The sequence below is a fragment of the Micromesistius poutassou genome (assembly GCF_964030765.1).
Source record: "Micromesistius poutassou genome assembly, chromosome: 20".
NCBI lineage: Eukaryota > Metazoa > Chordata > Actinopteri > Gadiformes > Gadidae > Micromesistius > Micromesistius poutassou.
Window position 1 is genome coordinate 7,003,718 of NC_140290.1, and position 25,000 is coordinate 7,028,717.

General features: G+C 45.6%; 1 protein-coding gene across 2 annotated transcripts in view; it reads right to left on the reverse strand.

Annotated features, from left to right (window-relative positions):
- Nucleotides 1-65: 65 nt before the first annotated feature.
- Nucleotides 66-25,000, reverse strand: part of dennd3a (DENN/MADD domain containing 3a) — a 25,871-nt gene continuing 936 nt past the window's right edge. Inside the window, exons 2-31 of one of the 2 annotated variants that reach the window (XM_084484935.1) lie at nt 23,531-23,640; nt 23,022-23,177; nt 22,676-22,811; nt 22,329-22,444; nt 22,035-22,165; nt 21,597-21,708; nt 21,200-21,319; nt 20,164-20,262; nt 19,797-19,916; nt 19,304-19,419; nt 18,940-19,095; nt 18,442-18,538; nt 18,077-18,180; nt 17,323-17,519; nt 15,692-15,851; nt 15,060-15,216; nt 14,376-14,598; nt 13,560-13,639; nt 12,896-13,075; nt 12,299-12,469; nt 10,853-10,982; nt 10,202-10,309; nt 6,190-6,290; nt 5,007-5,161; nt 4,528-4,594; nt 4,191-4,263; nt 3,484-3,602; nt 2,427-2,564; nt 2,075-2,308; nt 66-1,621 (exon numbers count right to left, since the gene is read on the reverse strand). In XM_084484935.1, the coding sequence (XP_084341061.1) occupies nt 2,114-2,308; nt 2,427-2,564; nt 3,484-3,602; nt 4,191-4,263; nt 4,528-4,594; nt 5,007-5,161; nt 6,190-6,290; nt 10,202-10,309; nt 10,853-10,982; nt 12,299-12,469; nt 12,896-13,075; nt 13,560-13,639; nt 14,376-14,598; nt 15,060-15,216; nt 15,692-15,851; nt 17,323-17,519; nt 18,077-18,180; nt 18,442-18,538; nt 18,940-19,095; nt 19,304-19,419; nt 19,797-19,916; nt 20,164-20,262; nt 21,200-21,319; nt 21,597-21,708; nt 22,035-22,165; nt 22,329-22,444; nt 22,676-22,811; nt 23,022-23,177; nt 23,531-23,611 (3,798 nt within the window). In that variant the 5' untranslated portion in view covers nt 23,612-23,640 and the 3' untranslated portion in view covers nt 66-1,621; nt 2,075-2,113. Of the gene's footprint in view, nt 1,622-2,074; nt 2,309-2,426; nt 2,565-3,483; nt 3,603-4,190; nt 4,264-4,527; nt 4,595-5,006; nt 5,162-6,189; nt 6,291-10,201; nt 10,310-10,852; nt 10,983-12,298; nt 12,470-12,895; nt 13,076-13,559; nt 13,640-14,375; nt 14,599-15,059; nt 15,217-15,691; nt 15,852-17,322; nt 17,520-18,076; nt 18,181-18,441; nt 18,539-18,939; nt 19,096-19,303; nt 19,420-19,796; nt 19,917-20,163; nt 20,263-21,199; nt 21,320-21,596; nt 21,709-22,034; nt 22,166-22,328; nt 22,445-22,675; nt 22,812-23,021; nt 23,178-23,530; nt 23,790-25,000 lie in introns of those variants that run through there. The other variant, XM_084484936.1, reaches the window with a different exon arrangement.

Genomic DNA, 25,000 nt, shown 5'->3' on the forward strand with positions numbered 1-25,000 from the left:
GTGTCACCAACCTAAATCGCAAGGAGAATATAAATATAAAACACAGACAAACATGTGCAGTTCATAAATATGTTGCAATAACACATTGTCCTTCATAAAAACAGTTATATATGTAAAGACAACGTAGTGTTCCATATATGTTCAATGGATTAAAGAAAAAATAATAATACAATGGCAGTGTTTGATTTAAGGCTCCAGTTGTAAAGTTTAAGAGCAAGAGGAAACAAATGGATAAAAATGTGCATTCAAAGTAGAGCAAAGTAGCCAGACAGAAAATGTCATAACAATGAATGATAAGTATTTAAGTCTACGGAATTCACATATTTAAGCATAAAAGCCATTGTCTGAAAAAATCTGAATTGTTAGTCAGCATTACGTTTTGTTAACTGGACATGTTTCACATTGGCTGGTCAGAAATATTTTAACCACCTTTTCCATTTATTTAAAAGCAGTTTGTTCTCGATACAAAAATATGTTGTAAGCCAGAATGGAAAAGTTACTTGGCCCTATTGAGCCTTAACATATATAATATATATTTAACGAATGTATACAATGCTACAACGGACGTTTTTAAGTTCAACTTGAGTTTTTAATGATAACTGATCATTTGGCCACCATTTTAATGTTATCAGGTCATTCTTTAAGCCTGCAATTCATTCACCAGTCGACCGGAATCACTAGAAAAACAAATGTACCATCAGTTGGAGCAATTACAAGGCAAACAGCCTCATTCATTCAGGATTGCATTTCAAAGTAGTTTGTGGTCAAAATGTAATCATAAATGTAAGTTTTTAATGAATTATAAAATAAAATAGGCCCAAGCTGCTAATACACTGTCGTATCATTAATACACTTTTCATATACTGGAATACGCATGTTCCTATAATGTAACAAAATGTATGTAAAATATACTTTTATTGACATCTTACTTTTGGCACATCATTGGTATGTAAAGGGGTTGTATGACAACACATAATATCGGCACACACACACACACACACACACACCTGGTAATACTGGTCTGTTGAAGCCTCATGTGCATGTCTGCGCTATAGTGAGAAGTTGTCACCAATGATTCTGTAGTAACATGCTTAAGGAAAGGGGGAAGCTTGTACTCCATCTCAGATTAATAGTCGTTTAATATCCGTTTTGTGCTAGTCTGTTTTCTTTAACTAAAGGATCAGCAAGGACTTCCTAATTTTTCCTTCCATAAAAGTCAAAAAGACGTGCATGAATTATGATATCCGAACAAGCCTTGCTCCTTTTGTACACCTCCAGTTTATATCAACAAACATCTCACTTCAATACACAAACATTGGTAGAATCTGGGACGTGATTGGTTGAGAAAATTCCAACGTCCCCATTTGGCTGATGAGATGTGTGTGTGACCGTGGTTCTCCTCGACGTCACTCCCAGGGATCCTTGCCTCTGTGAAGTCCCAACGAGGGTATCACAGGAGCTCCTCATAAATCCTGACCCCGGTCCTCGATGGAACCGAGGAACGTTTCATCACAGGTACATCCACAAGGGAGACGCTCCCGGCCTTCATGCCCAGCGTTCTCCCTCTCTTAACCCTGGTGTGGAGGTCCTCACAAAACACTAACACCCCCCGGTCCTATCCCTGGATTGGACAAAGCAACATTACAAAGCGTCAATAACGCTGCGTATACTTGATGTTTATGTCACATATGTATAATGGTCTATAAAGTATGGTTTAAATATATAAATTGACAGCATATGCTGTCAATAACGTCCACCTCGACGTTGTCTTTTATGTTTTGCATGGAGTCTGCTCATATTGTGTGTAGATATTCGAGACACAATATAGACACCACTGTCCTGTTCTTTCTGCTGCGACACACGCATTTTCAGTCTGGTACGTGATAAGATAAGTACAAGATAAGATAAGTATATCATATCTTATCCAAAGTGCCTCAACATGCAATGCTTGCACTCCATCCTTCCTTCCCTCCTTTATTCCCACACACACACACACACACACACACACACACACACACACACACACACACACACACACACACACACACACACACACACACACACACACACACACCTGGCAGTGGCGAGCTCCGCCTGCCTCCCCTGGCTCCGCCTACTCCACCTTCCAGATGGCGACCTTGCCGTCGTGCTTCCCGGCGCCGCTGAGTGCGTAGCGGTCCTCGGCGGAGCAGAGTGCCGTGACGCGGTCGGCGTGGCCGTGCAGCTCTTTCAGCACCAGGTGGCGCTCCGCGTCCAGGATGTACACCTTGCCCTTTATAGAGCTGCGGGCCACGCCCCCGATCCACACCTGGGGGGATCGGGACGATTAGCCGCGCGTGCGTGCGTGCGTGTAGAAATTTTTTAAAGAGCAGATGTTTTAGGGCCCCTATGCCAACCTGTGTGTGTGCATGCGTGTGTGTGTTCACCTGGTTCTTAACCCTGATCATGCAGAAACAGCCACTGCAGTCCTGCAGCTCCACCCGGTGGTAGGGTCTGGTAGCGTCCTTAATGTGCCACACACACACCTCCCCCGAGTCCATGCACACACTCCACACCTCCTCCAGCTGGCAAACACAAACACATGGAACATATGGAAATGAGGGCGTTGGTGACGTGTGTGTGTGTTGGTGTGCAATATTGTGTGTGTGTGTGTGTGTGTGTGTGTGTGTGTGTGTGTGTGTGTGTGTGTGTGTGTGTGTGTGTGTGTGTTGGTATGCTTTATCGTGTGTTGGTGTGTGTGTGTGTTGGTGTAAATTATTGTGTGTATGTGTGTTAGTGTGTGTGTGTGTGTGTGTGTGTGTGTGTGTGTGTGTGTGTGTGTGTGTGTGTGTGCATGCGTGTGTGTTTGTTCGTCTGTGTGTGCGCGTGCATGCGTGTGTTTGCTGTCCTTATATATCTGTGAAATAAGGAATATTTATTTCCCGATAGAATATACATTTTCAAGCCTGACAATTTAACCTCTCTGCCCCGAAAATCCCGGGATTAGACTACAATCACAAATGCATGCGCTCATGCAAATAAGCGCTTACACAAAATAGGTTCCCTCTGAAATGTGCTGAATTAATGCTGGCACTACACAGCAGTACAGTTCTCTATTAACTCCCAGTGTAGACGCAGCATATTAGATGATGTGACGATGAATGAAGACCTTTATTTGAGGCCTAATCATTTGATCTAGACAGACACTGGGGCTCTGTCTATTCTGCAGTGGAAGCAGCTACATGTATTTAAATCCTAGACGTCGGATCAGGTTATATATATATATATATATATATATATATATATATATATATATATATATAATGAATGGGCTTTTATGTGCCTTTATTGTCTGTTTACTGTATGTGTCTGTGTGCGTGTACGTCTCAAAACTTGAAACTTGACTTGTGACCAAAGACTAGAGTGACTTGTGAGAACCTGTGTCTGTCTGTCTGTGTGTCTGTGTGCGTGCGTGCGTGCGTGCGTGCGTGCGTGCGTGCGTACCTCAGGCAGCAGCAGGATGGAGCTGAAGGCGGAGCCGGCTCCTTTGAGCTGCTCAGGGAGGCTCATGCGGTGCTTCAGTGAACCGTTCCTCCACACCTCCATGATACTGTCCCTGGAGCCTGGGAGAGAGAGACACCCAGAGGGAGAGAGACACCCAGGGACAGAGAGAGAGACAGAGGGAGAGAGACACCCAGAGGGAGAGAGACACCCAGGGACAGAGAGAGAGACAGAGGGAGAGAGACACCCAGAGGGAGAGAGACACCCAGGGACAGAGAGAGAGACAGAGGGAGAGAGACACCCAGAGGGAGAGAGACACCCAGGGACAGAGAGAGAGACAGAGGGAGAGAGACACCCAGGGACAGAGAGAGAGACAGAGGGAGAGAGACACCCAGAGGGAGAGAGACACCCAGAGGGAGAGAGACACCCAGAGACAGAGAGAGACACCCAGAGAGAGAGAGACAGAGGGAGACACCCAGAGACACACCGAGGGAGAGAGACACCCAGAGACACACCAAGGGAGAGAGACACCCAGAGACACACAGAGGGAGAGAGACACCCAGAGACAGAGAGAGAGACAGACAGACAGACAGACAGACGGACGGACGGAGACAAAGAGAGAGAGAATTACAGAATAACACTGATAAAAACAATCTTATTAAGAACAATATTGTGTAGTAGGTATGTGTCTCTATATTTCAGTAACTTACAGCACCAAAGGCCTCCGTTGTGATTGCAGACGGACAGCAGGCGGTCACAGGACAGACGGAACTGTTTCCTCACCTAAGCGACAGAGAACACAGTGCTGTGTTTCGCTAACATGAAAGTGCGACCGCTTGAAAGGAGACGTGGGTGTTCAGCTAGCTAACCTCCATTTCTGTCTGTAAAGAACGTTGTGTGAACTGTAAATTAGCTTTGGCTGAGCAAGCTACCCCTTAAACTAATGTCTGTATCTTCATTTCTAATCACTCGTTAAACAGTCCAAAACGCAACGGTTCACTTGTGTAAAAAGGAGCAGCTGTATCACAGAGGGGTCTCCACACCCACCTGTAGTGTAGCCACGTCCCACAGCATGACGCTGCCCTCCGCACTGCACGAGTACGCCACCTTCTGGCTGAAGGACAGAAGGCGGTCAGGAAAGTCGGTTAGTTAGCACATTAAGATAAGAGGTTCTTATAAGACAACAACCCCAGCTACTTCAACGGTGTCCAATCGATCCACAAGTATCTAATAATCCACATTCATGAAAGTCAGACCACCATGTTCTAGTGTGTCAAACCAGTTTGATTGTCAGGTAGAGGGCTTATGTGTGTTTGTGTGGGGTGTGTGTGTGTGCATTGTTCTGGTTTAGGTGTGTCCATGTGTAAGATAGTGTAGTTGTGAGCATGCGCGCAAGTGTGTGCGCGTCTGTTTGTGTGTGTGTATGTTTACGCAACGTGTGCGGCAGTGAGTGTGAGATAGCGTGTACGTGTGTTTCTGTGTGTTTTACACGTATGCATGGGTGCATGTGTGTGTGCGTGCGTTACCTGTACTTGTCTGCTCCCAGGGTCAGGCCGGTGACCTCGGTGCGGTGCTCGGTCAGCTGTCGGTTGCAGACCATGGACGCCACGGTGATGATGTAGATCACAGAGTCCTCAGAGCCCATCCACACCTGGTCCGGGTCCACCTCCAGCATGCAGTTCTGGACCCAGAGAGCAGACTCAGGCTGTGCTCCAGTAGCTCTACAGCGTTTCCACTGCAGAACCCACTGAATGGTGGGTCTATGGAGTTAGGATACTGTAGTAGTGTGTAGTAGTAGTAGTAGTAGAGTGTTGGGGTGTTCGACTCCCTGTTATGTTCCAGGTTCGATTCTCACTGTCCATTTGTAGCCATCCTTGAGCAAATGACCTAACCCACTGTATAATGAAAGAGCGTCTGCTAAATAACAGAAGAGTAGAAAGGGGAATGGTGAACTAACTGCTCCTATTCCTGGTTTCACTCAGAAACGGTGAGTCCCCTCACTGTCCACTAGGTAGCAGCATTGGACTATTATTCATATTGAATATTATTGTATTTTTATTATTCTAGTTTTGGATTTATTTTGTCAACTACCTTGAAGTAAATACAGTTATAAGTTAGTAATGAAGTTCACAAACATTAAATTGTTCACATTTGACGGCTGTAGTCAGTATTTAGACTTGGTATAGGGAAAAGACGTGCACACATTTGAGTTTCTCTTAAAGATATGCAAACACAACGACTTTTAAAAAGTACCATAAAAAGCATAACATTTGCAGCTTGACCGTGCACGTACGCGCACAGGTCATGCTTGTGACTCCCTCTTCGTGCTTAGATAACAAATTGCATGTGACTGTGACCAACATGCGTTAGCATGGAGGTGAGTGAATTAGCACTGCCTTTGAAAGTGACTCAAAGTTGTTCACATGTCTGTATTTAGAAGTTCTCTTTATCTGATCAGATCATTTAGGTAACAAAAGAAAGAATTTGATATTTCAACAACAAAGGAGGCCAGGTGTTTGTTGTCACTCTGTGGCGCCTAGGTGTGTGTATTTAATGGGAGTCTACATTTTATATGTGTGAGTGTGTGTAAGCGTGCGTGTCGGTATGTGTGCGAGTTTGTATGCAAGTGTCTGTGTGAATTTTGTGCGTTTGTATGCAAGTGTGTGTGCGTGTATTTTGTGTGTTTGTATGCAAGTGTGTGAATCTCACCAGTCTAGCGGTCCCGACCTGGAGGCAGGTGTGTGTGATGGACCAGCTGGAGGCATCAAACACCATGACCTTACCCCCGCTCACTGACACCCACAGCTGACCTGGAACAAACAAACACACACACACACACACACACACACACACACACACACACACACACACACACACACACACACACACACACACACACACACACACACACACTTGTAAAGCCTCATATCTGAGTACTTTATTGACCCAGAGTGGTTCAATACTGGCAGACAGCCAATGAGAACAGGCGATAATATAAATACCACAGCTACCTTAACACCCAGCTGCTGTGGTGCAATATTTAAACACATATCTAAATGTACTGCCACACTACCTGGAAATGGAATAGGAAAAAGGAAATGGAAGATCAATTGGAGATTGGTTTCTGGATCATTCACTGGAGCTGTTTACACACTGTGGTTCCACTGTCTCACAATACCGTGTGCATACATTTATAGGCTGCAGGGCCACAGTGGGAATCAAACCTCCAACCCTGGCGGTGGTAATGCCCTGCTCTACCAGCTAAGGCAGACAGGGCTGCACTGTACTCAATACGATGGTATACGAAGATATCTCAACAATGCAATCCACTGTGATGGGAAAAAAACATTGGCTATTATTCATCTGCTTCATCTGCGTATTCACTTTAAAACTTCTCCATTGTTGTATTGTTAGTGCTCCGAAATGTATTCATGTCCACTTCCCCTGCCCTTTATGAAGCATGCCTCGGCTAGCTCTATCCTCCTCCCCGGTCACGCTCGCCCTGATCGGTCGCAGTGGCTGGGTTTCATAGAGCCAATACACTGCCATTTAAAAGCTCACAAGGGGAGGGGAACAAAAATACAGTATGTAGAAATACAACTTTAGTTCCACCTTTATAGGTGGACAAAAGAGAAGAGAAGAGAGGGAGAAAAGAAGAAGAAAGAAAGAGCAAGAAATAAAGAAATAAAGAGCAAGAAAGAGAGCAAGAAAGAAAAAGAAAGAAAGAAAGAAAGAGACACAGAGAGGGAGAGAGAGGAATGAAAGTAATATAAGGAGAGGAGGGCAAGTGGAGAGAGGGGAGGAGGAGTATAGAGGAGTCAGCGCTGAGCAAAGACAGGCAGGAGTAGGACTGAAGTTTGGCCCCTCGCCAGCAGTTCAAATCCTCTGACCTATATTTAGGGTGAACCAATGAGAGGAGGCCAGGGAGGAAGAATGACAGCACTTGTTCCTGTTTTTACTGACCAAACAGAGCTGAGAACTTCAGGAAAAGTTTCCTCATGAGTTATTCTGAAGGCCCACACTTATAGGCGTCTGTACACAGCGACCAGCTATCAGGAATGGAATGGACGTCTACATATCAGTTCAACTTCAGCTTCACACTGAAGCCCTTGTTTCTGTTCAAATGTAGAATTACATTTGAAAATGACTCCCTCATATCAACCAAATAACCTGTGGCAATTACTTTAAAAACAGTCAGGAAAAGTAAGTCTAAATAACTTGAACAAAACGTCATGGATTTCACCGTGACAACGGATATGGTTATTTCATGCTATTCGTATGTACCACTCTTACTCTTTACGTAGCACATAGAGTCTTATCAAGCGGTATGTCAACAAAGGTGTTTCCAAAGCTTTGAGAATCGACCATGTCTGTGCCCCGTTCTGAAACGCCTTGTGAGTGCACCACTGTGTGTCTACTACTAAACACTACCATCTGTCTCAGCCCACGCCTTCCTTTCATGTTGAGACTCCCACTTTCATGTGGATCTTGAGGCACAGTTGACTGAAGATCCCAAACACAAACACAGCATGTTAGGAAAACCTCTGCTCCGTTAAAGCCCGATCCTTACGGCCTCCAACGCTAGCTAGCATGATGCTGACATGAAGCTACACTACAATTACTCAAGTCGAGTGGTAGTTCATCGTTTAGCCATACTATCCATGTACATGTATATGTTTACTTTCAAGCAAGAATAGATGTCTAGACCCTTTTAAGAAAAGTAAATATACGTATCATACACAATGTGAACATAACCGCGCTATACATGGATTCCTGCTATACCTTTCAGCTTTCACACTTTTTAGCTTGTTCCCACAAGTCATCCCTGGCATGAGGGTCTGGAGCTCAATAAACAACCAGCAGGGGACTTTGAGTCCGGATATCTTCTCTGTTATTGCAGTAAATCTCTTCAGAAAATGAAAACTAGCATCCTTCCTATTGGTCCACTGGGTTGATGCCCCATCCTGTTGGTAGCTGCCCGGAAAACTGTGAACTTTGTCCAGACATGTGCATAACGATTTTTGACACTGGATATGGCGGTTAATGTGCTTCTCGTCTGCTATTGTTGTTGTAAATCAAGGTTCAACTTGAGTGTCATGTTCACATGACGAGAACAATGAGCAGCAGTCGTTAATGGTAATGAAAAGCTTGAGATTCAGGATTCCACAACAGTGCCAACAAGTAGTTACACAAATAATACTGTGTGTATGTGGCCCGTTTTTCGAGAGCAAGAGAGGGGCATGAGTGCGTGTGTGTGTGTGTGTGTGTGTGTGTGTGTGTGTGTGTGTGTGTGTGTGTGTGTGTGTTTTTTGGAGTATGAATATGAACTTGAGGAGGGAGAGGTGACGAAAGGAGACCAAAGGTAAAGCATGTGTGTGTGTAGGTGTTCATCTCATGCATCATAATTGAATCACAGTGAAGAGGGCCAAAATTCCCCTGAAATGTTACCACAGCCAATTAAGTCACACTGTTTCCCAGACTTACACATCAACAGAATCTGTGACGTGGTTGCCAGGGTAATGTGCCTCATGAGTTCTATGGCACATACCTTTCTGTCTTTGTATTTGCATACAAATGTACAGGGTTGACTTTGTCAGTACAATATGTAGGAGAACTGCTTGGACTTGTTTACACCAACCCAGCCAGTAACGATTACAAGGCAAACATGCCGACTATTATTATTTGTTATTCTATATATTACATTTTTGGGGATTTGTCCATAATAACAAAAGGCACAGGCCCAGAGATGTCATCACATGGCTGCAGTAGCGTGCGGTGACCCTAGATTTCTGTGGGGCAGAAGCTACTTGCGTATGACCACACCCACAATTTATGTTTATATATATATATATATATATATATATATATATATATATATATATATAGGCTTCACATCACTCACACTCGTGGTCCATAAATCCCCTTGTCCTTTGTTGTTGATGGCTAACTTCTCTTCCAATTTTAACCTTTCAAATGTTTTTTTGAACAGAAACTCAACACTGTTGCATCTGAGAAACAACGAAAGATACTGGCAGAATAATTCAAGTTAAAACAACAGTTCTAGAATATGACCATGGGGCAGACTACTTTACGACCATATAGGCGTCTTTTAGGGCGGATTGCAATTCTTATTGCAGCCTGCAGGGTTATGCGAAAAACCTACGGAGGAACACGGTCGCTGAGCTGCTCTGCCCCAACATTGCATGACACGTTAAACTCAACTAGATTCGCCACCATCATCCAAAAATAGTCAGAAAGCCTACAGAAACTATAGATAGTTAATGTGACAATCACATTATTAAAAATAGACTTGGAGCAATGATTTACTGAGGAACTATTTTTTTGGAAGCAAGCTTTTGCAAGTAGTTCGCTGCCCCACCTACCCATATGGACGGAACGCGCCTGCATGGCTGGCATTGTCTTGTCATTCATCAAATACACAAATATTTGAGTACTATTTAATAATATTTGTTTATGAATTTCTGAAGCTATAAACAGTAAATGTTTGGTAAAAGTTGTGTGTGTGTGTGTGTGTGTGTGTGTGTGTGTGTGTGTGTGTGTGTACAAAATATTAAAGTAGCAAAGTGTATAAGATGTTTGTCTGTCTGTCTGTCTGTCTGTGTGTTCATGCCTGCCTCAGTGTATAAGGTGTGTGTGTGTTCATGCCTGTGTAAGTGTATAAAGTATACGGTATGTGTGTGTAAAGTATGTGTGTGCGTACCTGGCGTGTACAGCAGAACGTCTACAGCGTGAGGCGTAGTGAGTTCCAGGGAAGGGTTGATCTTGTGTTTCAGAACCTCCGCCGTCGTCTGGGGAACCATCATTGGCACTACACACACACACACACACACACACACACACACACACACACACACACACACACACACACACACACACACACACACACACACACACACACACACACACACACACACACACACACACACACACAGAGGATATGGTCAGTCACCAGGCATTGGAGTTATAGTTTCCTGGTCAAACATGACTGAACTACATACTGAGTGGTTCTACAGACAAACTGGTTGAAAGCTTGCAGTCCAGAGAGCGCATTGCGTGGGAAAGCGATATCTGATGTTACAGCTCATCCATGGGAAATTATCCCATGTGCCTCCTCAGGCGGTTTACAAGGCAGGTTTTATCCTGCAGGTTTTATCCCAGACAAATCGTAGCGTTTGCTGGTCAGGTTTCTGCTTGTTTAGATTCAAAGTTATGACTCAGAGACTCAGAGTTGAGCCCATCGCCCATCGCCCATCCTTATCTTCGTCATGATACTTCTCCTCCTCCTTATCATCATCTCCTCATCATCATCATCACCATCCTCATCTTCCTCATCCATACCGCCCCACTCTACCTTCGGTCCTTATGCGGTCAAAGTGGGATAGTTTGGAGGCAGCGTAGATGGCCTTGTTGCTCTGCAGGCTGCCCACCACTGCGTCCATAAGCAAGGCATTAGTCAGGGCCTGCTGCATGTACTGGGGATCCTGCAGAGAGAGCCAGAGAAACCGGGATATTTAACATTGACATATGAAGAGAATGTAAACAGATAGCTTTACTTTAAAACAAATGGCGCACAAACTACTACAGTTGATACATGTGGTCCACATAGAGACAGAGAGAGGGAGGGAGAGATTGAGGGAGGAACGACAGACGAGAGGGAGGGAGTGAAAGAGAGAGGGAAGGGAGAAAGGGAGAGAGAGAAGGAGGAGTAAGGGAGGGAGGAAGTGATGGGGAGCAAAGGATGAGAGGAGGGAGGGAGGAAGGGAGGGAGGAAGTGATTGTGAGAAGCAGTGATAGAGGAAATAGCAAGGGAGGACGAGAGAGAGAGCGAGGGAGGAGAGAGAGGGAGGGAGGGAGGGATTGTTTTGAAGTGAGAATGAGGCACACGTTTCTGGGCTATACAATCTGTAGTGGTCCAGCTGGTTCAACAGGCTGGCTTCTGAAGGCACATTCCTGACATACTACAGACATATACATCTCCTGAGTCATCACCTGGAGGTTGCTATAGCTCTGAGTACTCTCTCCCTCCCTCCCTCCCTCCCTCCCTCCCCTGCTGCAGTACAGCAGGGGAGAGACAAAGAAAAAAGGAAGGGGGTTGACATACAGAGGAAGGGAGAGTGTGAGAAAAAGATAATGTTTTTCCTTCCCTCAAGTTCTGCTGTGTGTGCATACATGCGTGCGTACATGCGTGCGTGCGTGTGCGTGCGTGCGTGTGCGTGCGTGTGCGTGCGTGCGTGTTTTGGATCAACTACGCACCATGGAATGTGGACCACTCCCATTAAAATAGTTCTCCCACTTTAACTCACTGAAGAATCCTTTGTTTAGAGGAAGTGGAGCCAAGACCGATCCAAACATAGGGACAACCCATCCCATAACCATCATTTATGATGATTTTCACACACACACTGAACTCATATTCCACACAATCATCAATCGAGACCACACCACAGAGACCGCCATAGACACGCACGCCTCATGTCTTGCAAAATATGATACATTTCAAAGAACGTACAGCTTTGTGGCAACTCGCCGTCACAGACACGACTCTTACAAAAAAAAAAAAAAAACAACCTTAACCTTAAACTTTATTGGCAACCTGACATCCCACACAGGCAACGCCATCCAACCAAATCAAGACAAAATAACATCCAAAAAATATAGACCTGAAATCTGGGTAATATCCTGTCACATCACATCTTCTTCTCTGGTTCCGGTACCTGCGTGTGAGCCCAGGTTAACAATAAAGATCAAATCTTTTGTCTCTCTGTGCCGTCGTCTCCCCCAGCAGGAGGGCCCTCACCTTGTGCAGGTCGGCCATGCTGCGCCCGGCCCTCATCTCCTTCACCATGAGGTTCCAGAGCTCCGCCTCCGTCTTCAGGTTGGCCTCGAAGGCGTCCTTCCTGCCCCGCATGCGCAGCTTCAGGCTGGGGATCCTCAGCAGCATGAGGGGGGCCGAGGACACCTTCACATCCTGGAGGAGGAGCACGCAGAGCCAGGGCAGGGCGGGACAGGACCCACGGAAGTCAGGGGTCAGTGAGGAGGAAATCGTTGCGCAACGCAGGACAGCGTACATGACTTGGAATGGGACGCGATAACCGTCCATTGAATTGCGTTCAGCTCTGTTTCCTTTTCAAGTCTGAGATTTAATATTAAATAAGATATACGTTATACATATGCAGTTATATTACAAACACGCATTGCTGCGTCTCCCCCCTCCCTTATTCCCATTTCTCTCCAACAAGTAATGGCTGATATCTCTCTCTGTCTCTCCTTCTTATGTTGCTTTCACCTCAACGTCTCTGTTCTCCCATTCTCTATATATATGGATATCTCTCACTCACATTGATCTCCCTCCCTCCCTCCCTCTCTCTCTCTCGCTCTCCCTCCCTCCCCTCACCTCTATGTCCCTGTACTGGGCCACCTCCACGTAACCGGGGCGACCGTCCGTCAACAGGAAGAGGCGTCTCTGCGTCATGGCGATCTTGCCCACGCCGCGGCTCGTCTTCACCGACGACGACAGCTTGAACACACACTCACTGGGCTCCAGGTGCTCCAACACAGAGGCCGGTAGACACACCTGGGGTGAGAACACCACCACACTGGATTAGAACAGGTGAATGAATATAGAGAACATTCTATTAAGAACACCAGCAGATTCCATTAGATTAGAACACAGCCATATTCGATTATATTCCATCTGATTACAATACATCCAATTATATGATTATGATATTATATGATTATAAATATGATTTTATTAATTTAGGACATATTTGGTTTATAATATGACAAGATTTGATTATACCAGGACTAGTTTAGATTAGAATAAGACCAGATTTGATTATACCAGGACTAGTTTAGATAAGAATATGACCAGATCTGATTATACCAGGACTAGTTTAGATAAGAATATGACCAGATCTGATTAGATTAGAACAACAGGACAAGTTTAGAGTAGAATATGACTAGATTTGATTCGATTCTAACAACAGGACCAGTTTAGCAAAGAATATGACCAGTTTAGAGTAGAATAAAACCAGGTTTGATTGGTTTGGACCGACCTCCTGGGCCTCAGCCTCCGTCTCCTTCCAGATGGTGTAGAAGACCCTGAACAGGTCAGGACCCACCTGCTTCTGCTGGCCTGGAGCACGCACACGCACACACACACACACACACACACACACACACACACACACACACACACACACACACACACACACACACACACGTGAAGTTAGCTTGATTGAATTGGCTTGAATTCACAAATTTCATGTCGGAAGTTTCATAATGCGACCATGTGCCAGTGACTAATATCCTACAAGATAGTTTGACATAAGGGAAGTGCTTTGTGAGGCCTTTACAGTCCTATCCCAAACATCATGGCCACACATTGTTCCAGAAGGTCAACAAAATTCATTACTAGCGCTGGGTGTAGTGGTGCTCCTTTTGGCATGGGAACGGGAGCAACTGGCCTACAGAGTGTGGTGTTCTTGAGTCGCTGTGGGTTAACCAGTAACCTGAGGAATGTGTGTTCAGAGCGCTCAGAGAGCAGCCGAGGAACCTATGCTACGCATCTTTAGTGCTCACGGGTTAGAGGACTGAGGACTCTTTGTAGGAGTGCGGGCGTAGGTAACGTCTGGATACTCTGCAGATTTCCTTGTATACTAACTTTGCTTTATATGGTTATAGTATACAATTAGATATTTATAAAAAAACATCAATACATTTCACACACACACACACACACACACACACACACACACACACACACACACACACACACACACACACACACACACACACACACCTCCATCCTTCTCCCCCTTTCTCTCTCTCTCTTTTACCCCCCCCCCCCCACCCCCGCCACTACTACCTACCCACGGTGAGGGCATCAAACAGACTGTGGATGGTGCCCTGGTCCTTCACCATGCCGGACTCCTGCACACACTTCACAAACTCCTCCAGCTGCATGTGTTTCTTGGGCAGCTTGAAGCGCTTGATGGCGCCCTCCTCCTCCCGGTTGTCCGTGCGGCTCCGCTCGCGCTCCTGGTCGCGCTTGATGCGGCTGATGAAGTGCTTGAGCTCCGGCCGCCGCTCCGCCTGCCGCCACACAGTGTCACACAACCTCATGTTTTCCACACAGTCAAAACCAAAAAAATGTTTTCACAAGTCATATTTTTTTTTATTATCATTCATTCGATTCTTTTCTGTCGGATGTTTCGCAGGAACGTCGGTGCCATGCCTGCGTTTTCGTTCGAAAACGAAAAAAAAAGTTAAACGCTAGCAAATGGCTAAGTTAGCATAGCCAGCAACTGTTCAAAGGTCGATGGTATGTCAACCATCTCCCCCGTGTGAAAAACCACGAAACCAGAGAGGAAACCAGGTTTCATTAAAACATGAATACAGCATAAGATTAAGTGTCAGAATAAAAGAGAGTTAACCATTAAAAGCTCAATTGGAAACAATCCCTAGTAATAATCAATGAATACACCCTGTACTTTGTTATTTATTCTCTCATAAAGAATAATGAGAGAATAAGCGGCGCCCCCCGAGGCCCTCACCTGGGCCCGCTCGCTGGCCGGCAGGGAGTCCACCAGGGCCTTGACCATCTGAGGGGGGAAGATCTCTGCGTCCGTCTTGTACAGACTCTGGAAGTCCTCCAGGGCGTCCAGACGCTTGTTGGACACCGTGTTGACCAGGCCCCGCAGGTAGTGGTACCTGGGGGGGAGGATTAGAGAGAGACACGGATTACAGAGGGGGAGTGGTGATACGTCATTAGAGATGTTACGTCTGTTTATTGATCTGAGGGATGGACATTTTAATAATAAATGTGGTGAATGGTAGAGGGAGCCAGACAGGCAGGAACACACCAATATAAAATGATTTCCAATATTCATTCATTCCTTCTAGTTAAAATGTACTGTAGGTCCATATCATGGCGATATTGATCAATATTTTTATTATGATGTGGTTGCCGATTTTGCATGTAAACACAGCTGCAAGGGACGCAACGATATGTTTCATGAAATAGCACACAGAGAAACGGTTGTTAGTCTCTGGTTTAAACTTTTTCACACCATTTACTGACAAAGAATGTACACATACACAATTTGGCCGATCTCAGCCTGATGCATGAGTGACGGCATCCCTAACAGACAGACAGACAGACAGACAGACCATCTCTTCCCACTACCTGGCTAGCAGGGAGGAGTCATCGGGCGGTGTGGCACTGATTGCCTTCCCCAGGGAAACGACCATGTCCAGGTAGTAGTTCTGGACGTAGTGGTAGGCCAGAGGTGGGGGGAACTCTGGCAGCCGGAACACCTTCACCACCTTCTGATTGAACTTCAGACCTGAGGAGAACACAAGGTCCAGTCTACTATAGGAATTACGGTACCCTATGTAGTACACCAGGGCCTTCTGTATGGGCCCACAAGGTCGGGTCTAATATAGTATTTACGGTACCCTATGTAGTACACCAGGGGCCTAATGTATGGGCCCACAAGGTCCGGTCTAATATAGGTTTTACAGTACCCTATGTAGTACACCAAGGGGCCTAATGTATGGCCCCACAAGGTCTGGTCTAATATAGGTTTTAGGGTACCCTATGTAGTACACCAAGGGCCTATTGTATGGGCTCACAATATCCAGTCTACTATAAGTTTTACGGTACCCTATATAGTACACCAAGGTCATTCTGTATGGACCCCACTGATTCTGTGATAAATCTTGAGTTTACTATTCTATGTAGCGATTTAAAAGCCACTTTAACTTAGCCAGTAGGTGAATTCAGAACCATCAATGTAGGTAGGTTTTAGGCATTTAGTGCAAAGATTCCTACGGGTTAGGCTGTGGACTTTGGAAGACCCAGACCCAGAGCCCTAGCTACTGCCAGAATTAGCTGCGAAGGCATTCTTTTAGAAGGTGAGAGTGTATGAGGGAGGAGGCGGTTCAGACTGCCAACCACTCAGACAACAACAAGCCAGCTCAGCAGTGTGCCATGAAAAAACCCTGCTGGTAGGCGGTTTGTCTGCGGTCCGTCTGGAGACCAGCGAGTTATAACCTGGCTTTTTTTCCTCCCTGACTATCTCCATATTCATCTCGACATTCCTGTCATTGTGTTTGTGTGCTTTATCGCCATGGCAACAAGTCAGGACAAGCCCGGAGGTGACCCCAGCATGAGTCTGCCGTCTGCCACGTTGGACCCAAACAGATGAATCGGATGATTGGCCGAATCTAACCACTTCCATGACGAAGATCAACCCAGGAATGCGCAGCAGATCTGAGCTGATTCAGACCAGGCCGAGGCTTCTGGGACCATCCGGGGGGCCACAGTCCTTCCTAGGAGCCCTGAGATCAGTCCCAGCTGTTATCAGCTCCGTCACACGCCACCAAGGAACGAGGCCGAATGAGGACCTTTTAGTTGAACAATGACCATTTTCTAGGGAACGTGTACAGCTACTTGGAAATGTGTCATTTTTTATGTCTATGTTAGGTCCATCTGGCTTTTTTAATCTATAAAACTTACTTTACTTCTCTTGTTCTTCGACCCTTCAGTCCCTCCCTCCTCTAATCTCTCCCATCCATCCCTCCTTTCCTAGCTTTTCATCTCCATCCATCCATTCCATCGATCCATCCACTCATCCCTTCATCCATCCATCACTCCATCCCCCTTAACTTCAACTTTTTATTGCCATCCATCCATCCATTCTATCCATCCATCCACTCATTGCACCCTCCCTCCCTACGACATTGATAACCAACCTCCCTCCCTTATTGATCACCTCCCTCCCTCCCTCGTACATTGACCACCTCCCTCCTCACCAGTGTCTGGGGTGATCTTGCGGAGTGAGCCCAGCCTGTGGGTGTACAGGGCGTTGAGGCTGTCTGCGGGGGACTGGTCCAGGTTGGGCAGGCTGGCCCCCAGCCTCCTGCTCAGCCGGTGCTCGGGGCCACTGTAGCCGCTCCGGGACAGCTCCGACATGGGGGGCCGGCGGGGGGAATCCGTCATGACTCGGTTCCTGGTGGTGGTGGGGGTGGAGGCTGTTAGCTTTCACTTTCACTTTCAATTGTATCTCACAAACACAGACATAAAGGAGAATGAACAATATTAAATAAATAACGACTAATAATGATACAACAATAAAATACAATATGTAAAAATATATAGAATCTAAGAACGCAACAACAATGTACAACATTATACTAATAATTATACAACAATAAAATACAATATGTCAAGATATATAGAATCTAAGAACTAATAATTATACAACAATAAAATACAATATGTCAAAATATATAGAATCTAAGAACGTAACAACAATGTACAACATAGGAACAGTGAGCTAGTGAACAGTTAGATAACAGATAACAGTGATAAGATAACAGTGGTGTTGACAGTCTGTTTAGTCAGAATTTCATCAGATCTTTGCTATTGCAATTTCTTTTTGCCTCACATACTGTCACATATTTTTAATTTCTAGCGTTTGTACAGAGCATTCGTTCATAAAACTGAAAATTGCCATGTCTTTTGAAAGGCGGAAAAAAAAGCGTTCCCTCAGTGATGACATCACACCTGGGTGCACTGTTGCGCGTGTTGATCTCCATGCGGCTGTAGGCATCTATCTTCCTGTTCAGTCTGTCCCTCAGAAAGGAGTGGAAGATGTGGGTGTCTAATACCTGGTGACACACACACACACACACACACACACACACACACACACACACACACACACACACACACACACACACACACACACACACACACACACACACACACACACACACACACACACAGTCATGATGGTGTCATAAATATTTGGCCTGATAAGCCCTTTGAGACTGTAATGGTGATTAAGGGCTATGCAAATAAAATTGAATTGAATTGAATGAATGAGTGTGTGAGTGTGTTGGGGCGGTGTATAGGATGCATGCGAGTACCGTCTTGTAGAAAGTCTGTTCTCCGGGTTCCCGGGTCCTCAGGAACTCTTCGCTGTTGAACACTCGGTGTTCGTAGTTCAGGTAGTCTTGGACATCCCTGCACACCAGCGACAGCATCGCAGAGCAGAGCATTGAGACTCCCATCCACATCCTACTATTTTCATCAGTTCATTGTTTAGCAAGCGCTTTGATACCAAGTAACGTTAAATTAATGTATTTTCAGCTACATGTCATAAGATAAGATAAGATAATCCTTTATTAGTCCCACAATGGGGAAATTTGCAGTGTTACAGCAGCAAAGGGCAAAGAAGAAATAAGAGAAATAAAGAAATAAAGACGACAGTAGTGCAAAATACAATAAAATACTATGTGTGTGTCAGTGAGAGCAGTGCTGATTGTGGAGTCTGACTGCTGCGGGACACACACACACACACACACACACACACACACACACACACACACACACACACACACACACACACACACACACACACACACCTGAAGATGTTGAGCACCAGCTCCAGGGCGATGTTCTGGATCTGGGTGTTGAGGCGGCGCTGCCAGTCTCTGCGGTGCGCCCGGCGCTCGTTGGCGTCTGTGCCCGCGCCCGCGTGGCACAGCTCCAGGTCGTAGTGCAGCTGGAGACTCTCCGTCCTGGAGACACACACACACACACCCAGACCCACACACTAAAGTTAGACCGTGGGCGGGAGCTTGTTTGTAACAAGAAGAAGGCTTTTGTCATTTTTCCTGAAAGAAACCTGTTACCAGTCAAACCCACAGAAGGTAGAAAATGCAACAATTGCAGGGCTACATTCCATGTGTGTGTATGTGCGTGCGCCTGTGTGTGCGTGCGTCTTACCTTGACACAAAGCATTCAGCAGCAGCCAGGGGGATGCACGGAAGGTCTATTTGCTCCGCCCACGAAGTCTGAATGCTGCCGTCGTCAATGTTCACCAGGATCAGGTCGTCAGTCTCCTACACTCGCAAACACACAACCACGCACACGCACACACACACAGACACACACACACACACACACAGAGGAAGAAACGATAGAGTTAGGGTGGAGCTTCATAATAGGACATTGGATATTACCCATACCCAATGACCCAAATACAGGGACTTGCTAATATGAGTGTCTGTGTTCTATACTCTACACTGGCAGGAAGTGGTGAAACCACAGAAGTGAGGCAGGAGGTGTCAACCAAGAGGCAGCAAACTATTATGTATCACAATTAGGATCTGTCGATCCAAGTCATTTTACTTTAAAACTCCAATTTAAAAAACTAATTACGACTGTGGCTCATATTTTAATGACACTCGTCCAATTGAAAAAACCCTGAAATACTCACTGCGGCGACCTCTTCAATATGGCTGACGTGGCAGCCCATGAGGAAGGCGGTGGGAGCCATGAGGAAGTCCAGCATGCCTCTGGCCAGGACGGGGACATAGGGCTGCTGCCAGGAGAGAGGCTGGGGACAGCAGGTAGAAGAGGGAATCAAGCAAGTGAGAAAACAGGGGGGTGGATTTAACCTAACCTATCCCCTTAGGTACAAACAATAGTTGTGGGCGATGGTTTCAGTCTAGGTGAGAAAGTATTTATTCATTCATTTGAATACTTCACTTTTATCCAAACCTACTTATAGTGTTGTTTTTTTTAGATGCTAAGGCTTTCGCTCAGTTGTGTGTGAGTGAGTGACTCTCTTTCTCTCCACTGACCTGCAGGTACAGCAGAAGGCTCTCTGCCACCAGAGTGAGTCGGGCCCAGTCAGAGGAGAACAGCACCACCTTCTCCTCTTGTAGGAGGCAGGACAGGACCTGAATACGTATGGATGGAGGCCCGGAGGGAGGGTGTTGCGTGACAGGGTTATGATTCACTCTAGTCATTGTGGTTTTATTATGCAATGCATGAATGTACTTGCAGGATTCCTGCACTTTAAGGATTGTTCATTGTTGGATGCATGTATTGTACATCGCTTTGGACCAAAGCAGCAGCTCAATAAATGTTACGGAACATTCGCTAATGTTATTATACAACAAGTTCTACAACGTTAAATCGTCAGCATGCATTGGTTTGATTCGAGGCTTGCAATGTTAAAAGTTCTGCCAAGATTGCAGTGTGTATCTCTTGAGAATGGAACTTAAGATCAAAAATAGATGCTTATTACACACTTTGCTTGATGCAAAGTGGCAGCGTTCTGTCTGTCTGTGTGTGAATGCCTGTGTGTTTGTGTTGACCTGCAGCAGCATGGTTTATGTGAGTGATTGAGTGAATGAGTGAGAGAGTGAGTGTCTCAGTGAGTGTGCTGACCTGCAGCAGCATGGCGTCTGAGTGTGTGTGTGAGTGTCTGTGTGTTGACCTGCAGCAGCATGGCGTCTGTGAGTGAGTGAGTGAGTGAGCTGACCTGCAGCAGCATGGCGTCTGTGAGTGAGTGAGTGAGTGAGTGAGTGAGTGAGTGAGCTGACCTGCAGCAGCATGGCGTCTGTGAGTGAGTGAGTGAGTGAGTGAGTGAGTGAGCTGACCTGCAGCAGCATGGCGTCTGTGAGTGAGTGAGTGAGTGAGTGAGTGAGTGAGTGAGCTGACCTGCAGCAGCATGGCGTCTGTGAGTGAGTGAGTGAGTGAGTGAGTGAGTGAGCTGACCTGCAGCAGCATGGCGTCTGTGAGTGAGTGAGTGAGTGAGTGAGTGAGTGAGCTGACCTGCAGCAGCATGGCGTCTGTGAGTGAGTGAGTGAGTGAGTGAGTGAGTGAGCTGACCTGCAGCAGCATGGCGTCTGTGAAGCAGAGCAGAGGCAGGTGGAGGTTGATGTCGATCACCGGTCTGTCCTGAGCCTCCCTGGACGAGAGGACGATCTGGAGCGGGCGCAGAGTGAACGACTGGAGCACGCACACACACACACACACACACACACACACACACACACACACACACACACACACACACACACACACACACACACACACACACACACACACACACACACACACACACACACACACACACACACTATGAATTAGGCAAAACCAGACAACTGAATGGACAATCCAACATCCATAACAACAAATCCAATCATTTGAAGGAAGACAGGACAGGAGCAGTTGGGGAAGTGATGGAGGGACAGGAGGGGAGACTGAGTATATAATAGGGTCTGACCACGTGTAGCTGACCAGGAGGTGGGAGGGGCACCAGTGACAGCTTGGCAGAAACCTCCTTCACCGTCTCCTCAAACTCTGACTGCCTGCCCAGCCGCAACTGGACCAGCAGACTAAATATACACAATATTAAGATAACATACACACAGCGGTGAAAAAAGATACAAGTGGGGAGGATGCAGATAAATATAGGCAATATCCATATTAATTTAAATACACAGGAAACAGGGAGAAATGAATTCACAGAAAAAAGGTTTATAGTTGTACTTGTAGTTGTACTCTCCATTGAATGAAGTACTGATTAAATACACAGAAACATGATAAATACGGAAGTTGTTAGCAAATTAGCAATTCCAATAGCGATCCAACCAATCCTCCTCCTACTGCCATCCTTTGAACAGTTTATCACATTTCATTTTTGTATTCATGTACATCATACCAGGACAGGCAGTCTCTCAGGGCGTTGTAGTAAGGGAACTTGGAGATTACGCAAATAGCGAAGGGAGCGTAGAGGCGAGAGGAGTTTCTCCTATGGCTGTTTCCATTCTGGGCGCTGCTTTCATGAGACAGCTGAAAAACATAGACAAAATATCAACAGTTAGGCACTAGGATAAAATAATATATACTTCATTCATTAACTTTATCAAACATGATTTCTTTTCACATTTAAAGTGTTGCCCCAAGCAATATACCTTGCTACCTCATGCCTCCCCAGCGCCCTGTGTTAATGTACCTGTACAGATCTGTGATGCTGTACGACCACGCCGTGTGTTCGATTCCCAAACAGGTCTGTGAAGACCAGGAAGTGATAAGAGTCTTCTTTTTGCTCAGTGGCTAGCTGGAGACCACCTGACAACACAGGGAAATGGCAAACAAAGCAGTTAGTACGAGTAGGTGGAGTTTAGTAGAGTTTTTCAAAGACGCTCTTAGTTTGGGAAAATCAGTTTCTTGATTTTGCCAAAATAAGAGCGTCATGGTATTTCTGGTTCTGTTGTAATACTGTGAAACCAGTATATTTTGTGTTTTCCGTGAGGGTTGGGTAGGGTTGGGTAAGGGTGGTTAGCTACAGTAAGAAGTTACCAGGGAAACAGAGCTGAGGTAGGGCGATGAGGTCGAGGTCCTTGGGAACACTGATGTCCTCGTTGGCAGACGATGCCTCAACATTTTTTGCTGATTCTCCGTTAACCGGATCCTCCGTGGGACGATCGCGTTTTTTCTGCATTTGCGAGAAAAGGTCTAGGTCAGGTCTAGCTTACAATCAATACATGGATAACAGGCGCTCTTCATCATCTACTTATTTTTTCCAATTTCCAATTTCAAACTACTCATTTCAAACTACTACTATGTAAAACAGTCAACAAGGTCGTAATTCTAAATCTCACAAAACAAATTTAGTTTTGCAGTTTAAAACCAAACTATATAGTACCTTCTTGATGAAGCTCTTCCTCCTCTGGACACGACTAAAAGCTGGACCAATCGCCTGGCTGGAGCTGGTCTCCTTAGAAACAAAAGGTGGGGCATGGACCTGCAGTACCTCGGCTTCCAGCAGGGGGAGTTCTTTGGAATTACCATGCTGGTGATGCTGACAAATCATTGAAAATTATAGTTTAGTCCAGAAATAAAGAAAGATAACTTTGCAATATTCATGCGCAATGTAAAACACTTTCACATGCACACTTTCACACATATATCTAAAATATATCGAGCCAAACATCTCCATGGCCACCTAGCTAACTTGTTTAAGATACATAAGATATGTGTATGTGTGTGACTGTGTGTGTGTATGTCTGTATATGTGTGTGTGTGTGTGTGTGTGTGTGTGTGTGTGTGTGTGTGTGTGTGTGTGTGTGTGTGTGTGTGTGTGTGTGTGTGTGTGTGTGTGTGTGTGTGTGTGTGTGTGTGCGTGCGTGCGTGCGTGCGTGCGTGTATGTTTACCTGGTATATCTCACGCAGTTTATCACTTGAGGCTCCGACTACTACACACGCCTCCAAAAGTCCAGACGGAAGCTCCGCCATCACACACACACACACACACACACATACACCTGTGGACAAAACAGGCACACACACACACAGAATATTTTGGACTTGTGATACATCTTATGTGACCCACATACTTGGAATTTTGACTTGAGTTTACCAGCAGTCAAGTCAAGTTGACAGGAAAACATCCCCGTTTTGATTCCCGTTACTGCTGCTAAGGTTAGTCTGCCTAGATTGTTATTGTAATCCAGCACTGGGCTGTATCTGAATCATCTAAATAACGTCTGGCCATGACCCTCCAGAGTTCTAAAGACGCAACAAAAAACACAAAGAGACATAAGAGAAGAAAATAAACACAAACACCATCCAGATAAAGCAACACCACACTCACCTACACTACCCACCACACTAGTTCCACCATCACACACACACACACACACACACACACACACACACACACACACACACACACACACACACACACACACACACACACACACACACACACACACACACACACACACACACACCAATAAAATGGCATCGTTAACCGTTTTAAAAAGCAGACACACAAAACGATGTCAACACCGGTATTGCCTGGGGCATGAGAACCACAGGGGGTAGCACCATGACACACACACACACACACACACACACACACACACACACACACACACACACACACACACACACACACACACACACACACACACACACACACAGCAGCCCCAATTACTGCACATCCTTTTGACGAATGCCTCTACTTCTTCTTCATCCTGGTCATTCATATAGTTTGGCAGTATATGCATGTATATGTTTCGGTCAATAATAATAATAATGTAGTATGAATGTGGCTATGGTACATGTAATGAACGATCAGATTCATTTCCAGTAAACAATCATGGGGTTGATGGTCACAGCACACATGCATGCACACAACACACACACACACACACACACACACACACACACACACACACACACACACACACACACACACACACACACACACACACACACACACACACACACACACACACACACACACACCTCCTACACCTTCTTCCTGTTGACATCTAATTGTCATCTCTCCTTTTATCCTCCCTTTCCCTCATTTGGCCATGTATCGTTTCTTCTCTTTCTCTCCCTCTTTTATTCTCTCTCTTTTCAGGTCGAGCAGTGACTAAAACGCTGCCCTGCTGTGTCATGGTGTGTGTGTGTGTGTGTGTGTGTGTGTGTGTGTGTGTGTGTGTGTGTGTGTGTGTGTGTGAGATCGAATGCTGTGACACACAGTGTTAACAGTTCTGGGTTTTTACAAAAGAAACAACTCATGCACGCCACAGACACATGCTGTAGACATGTGTCTGTCTACGTGCAGTAAGAGACACAAGAGGTTGAAGAACAACTCTGATTAAATGAGCT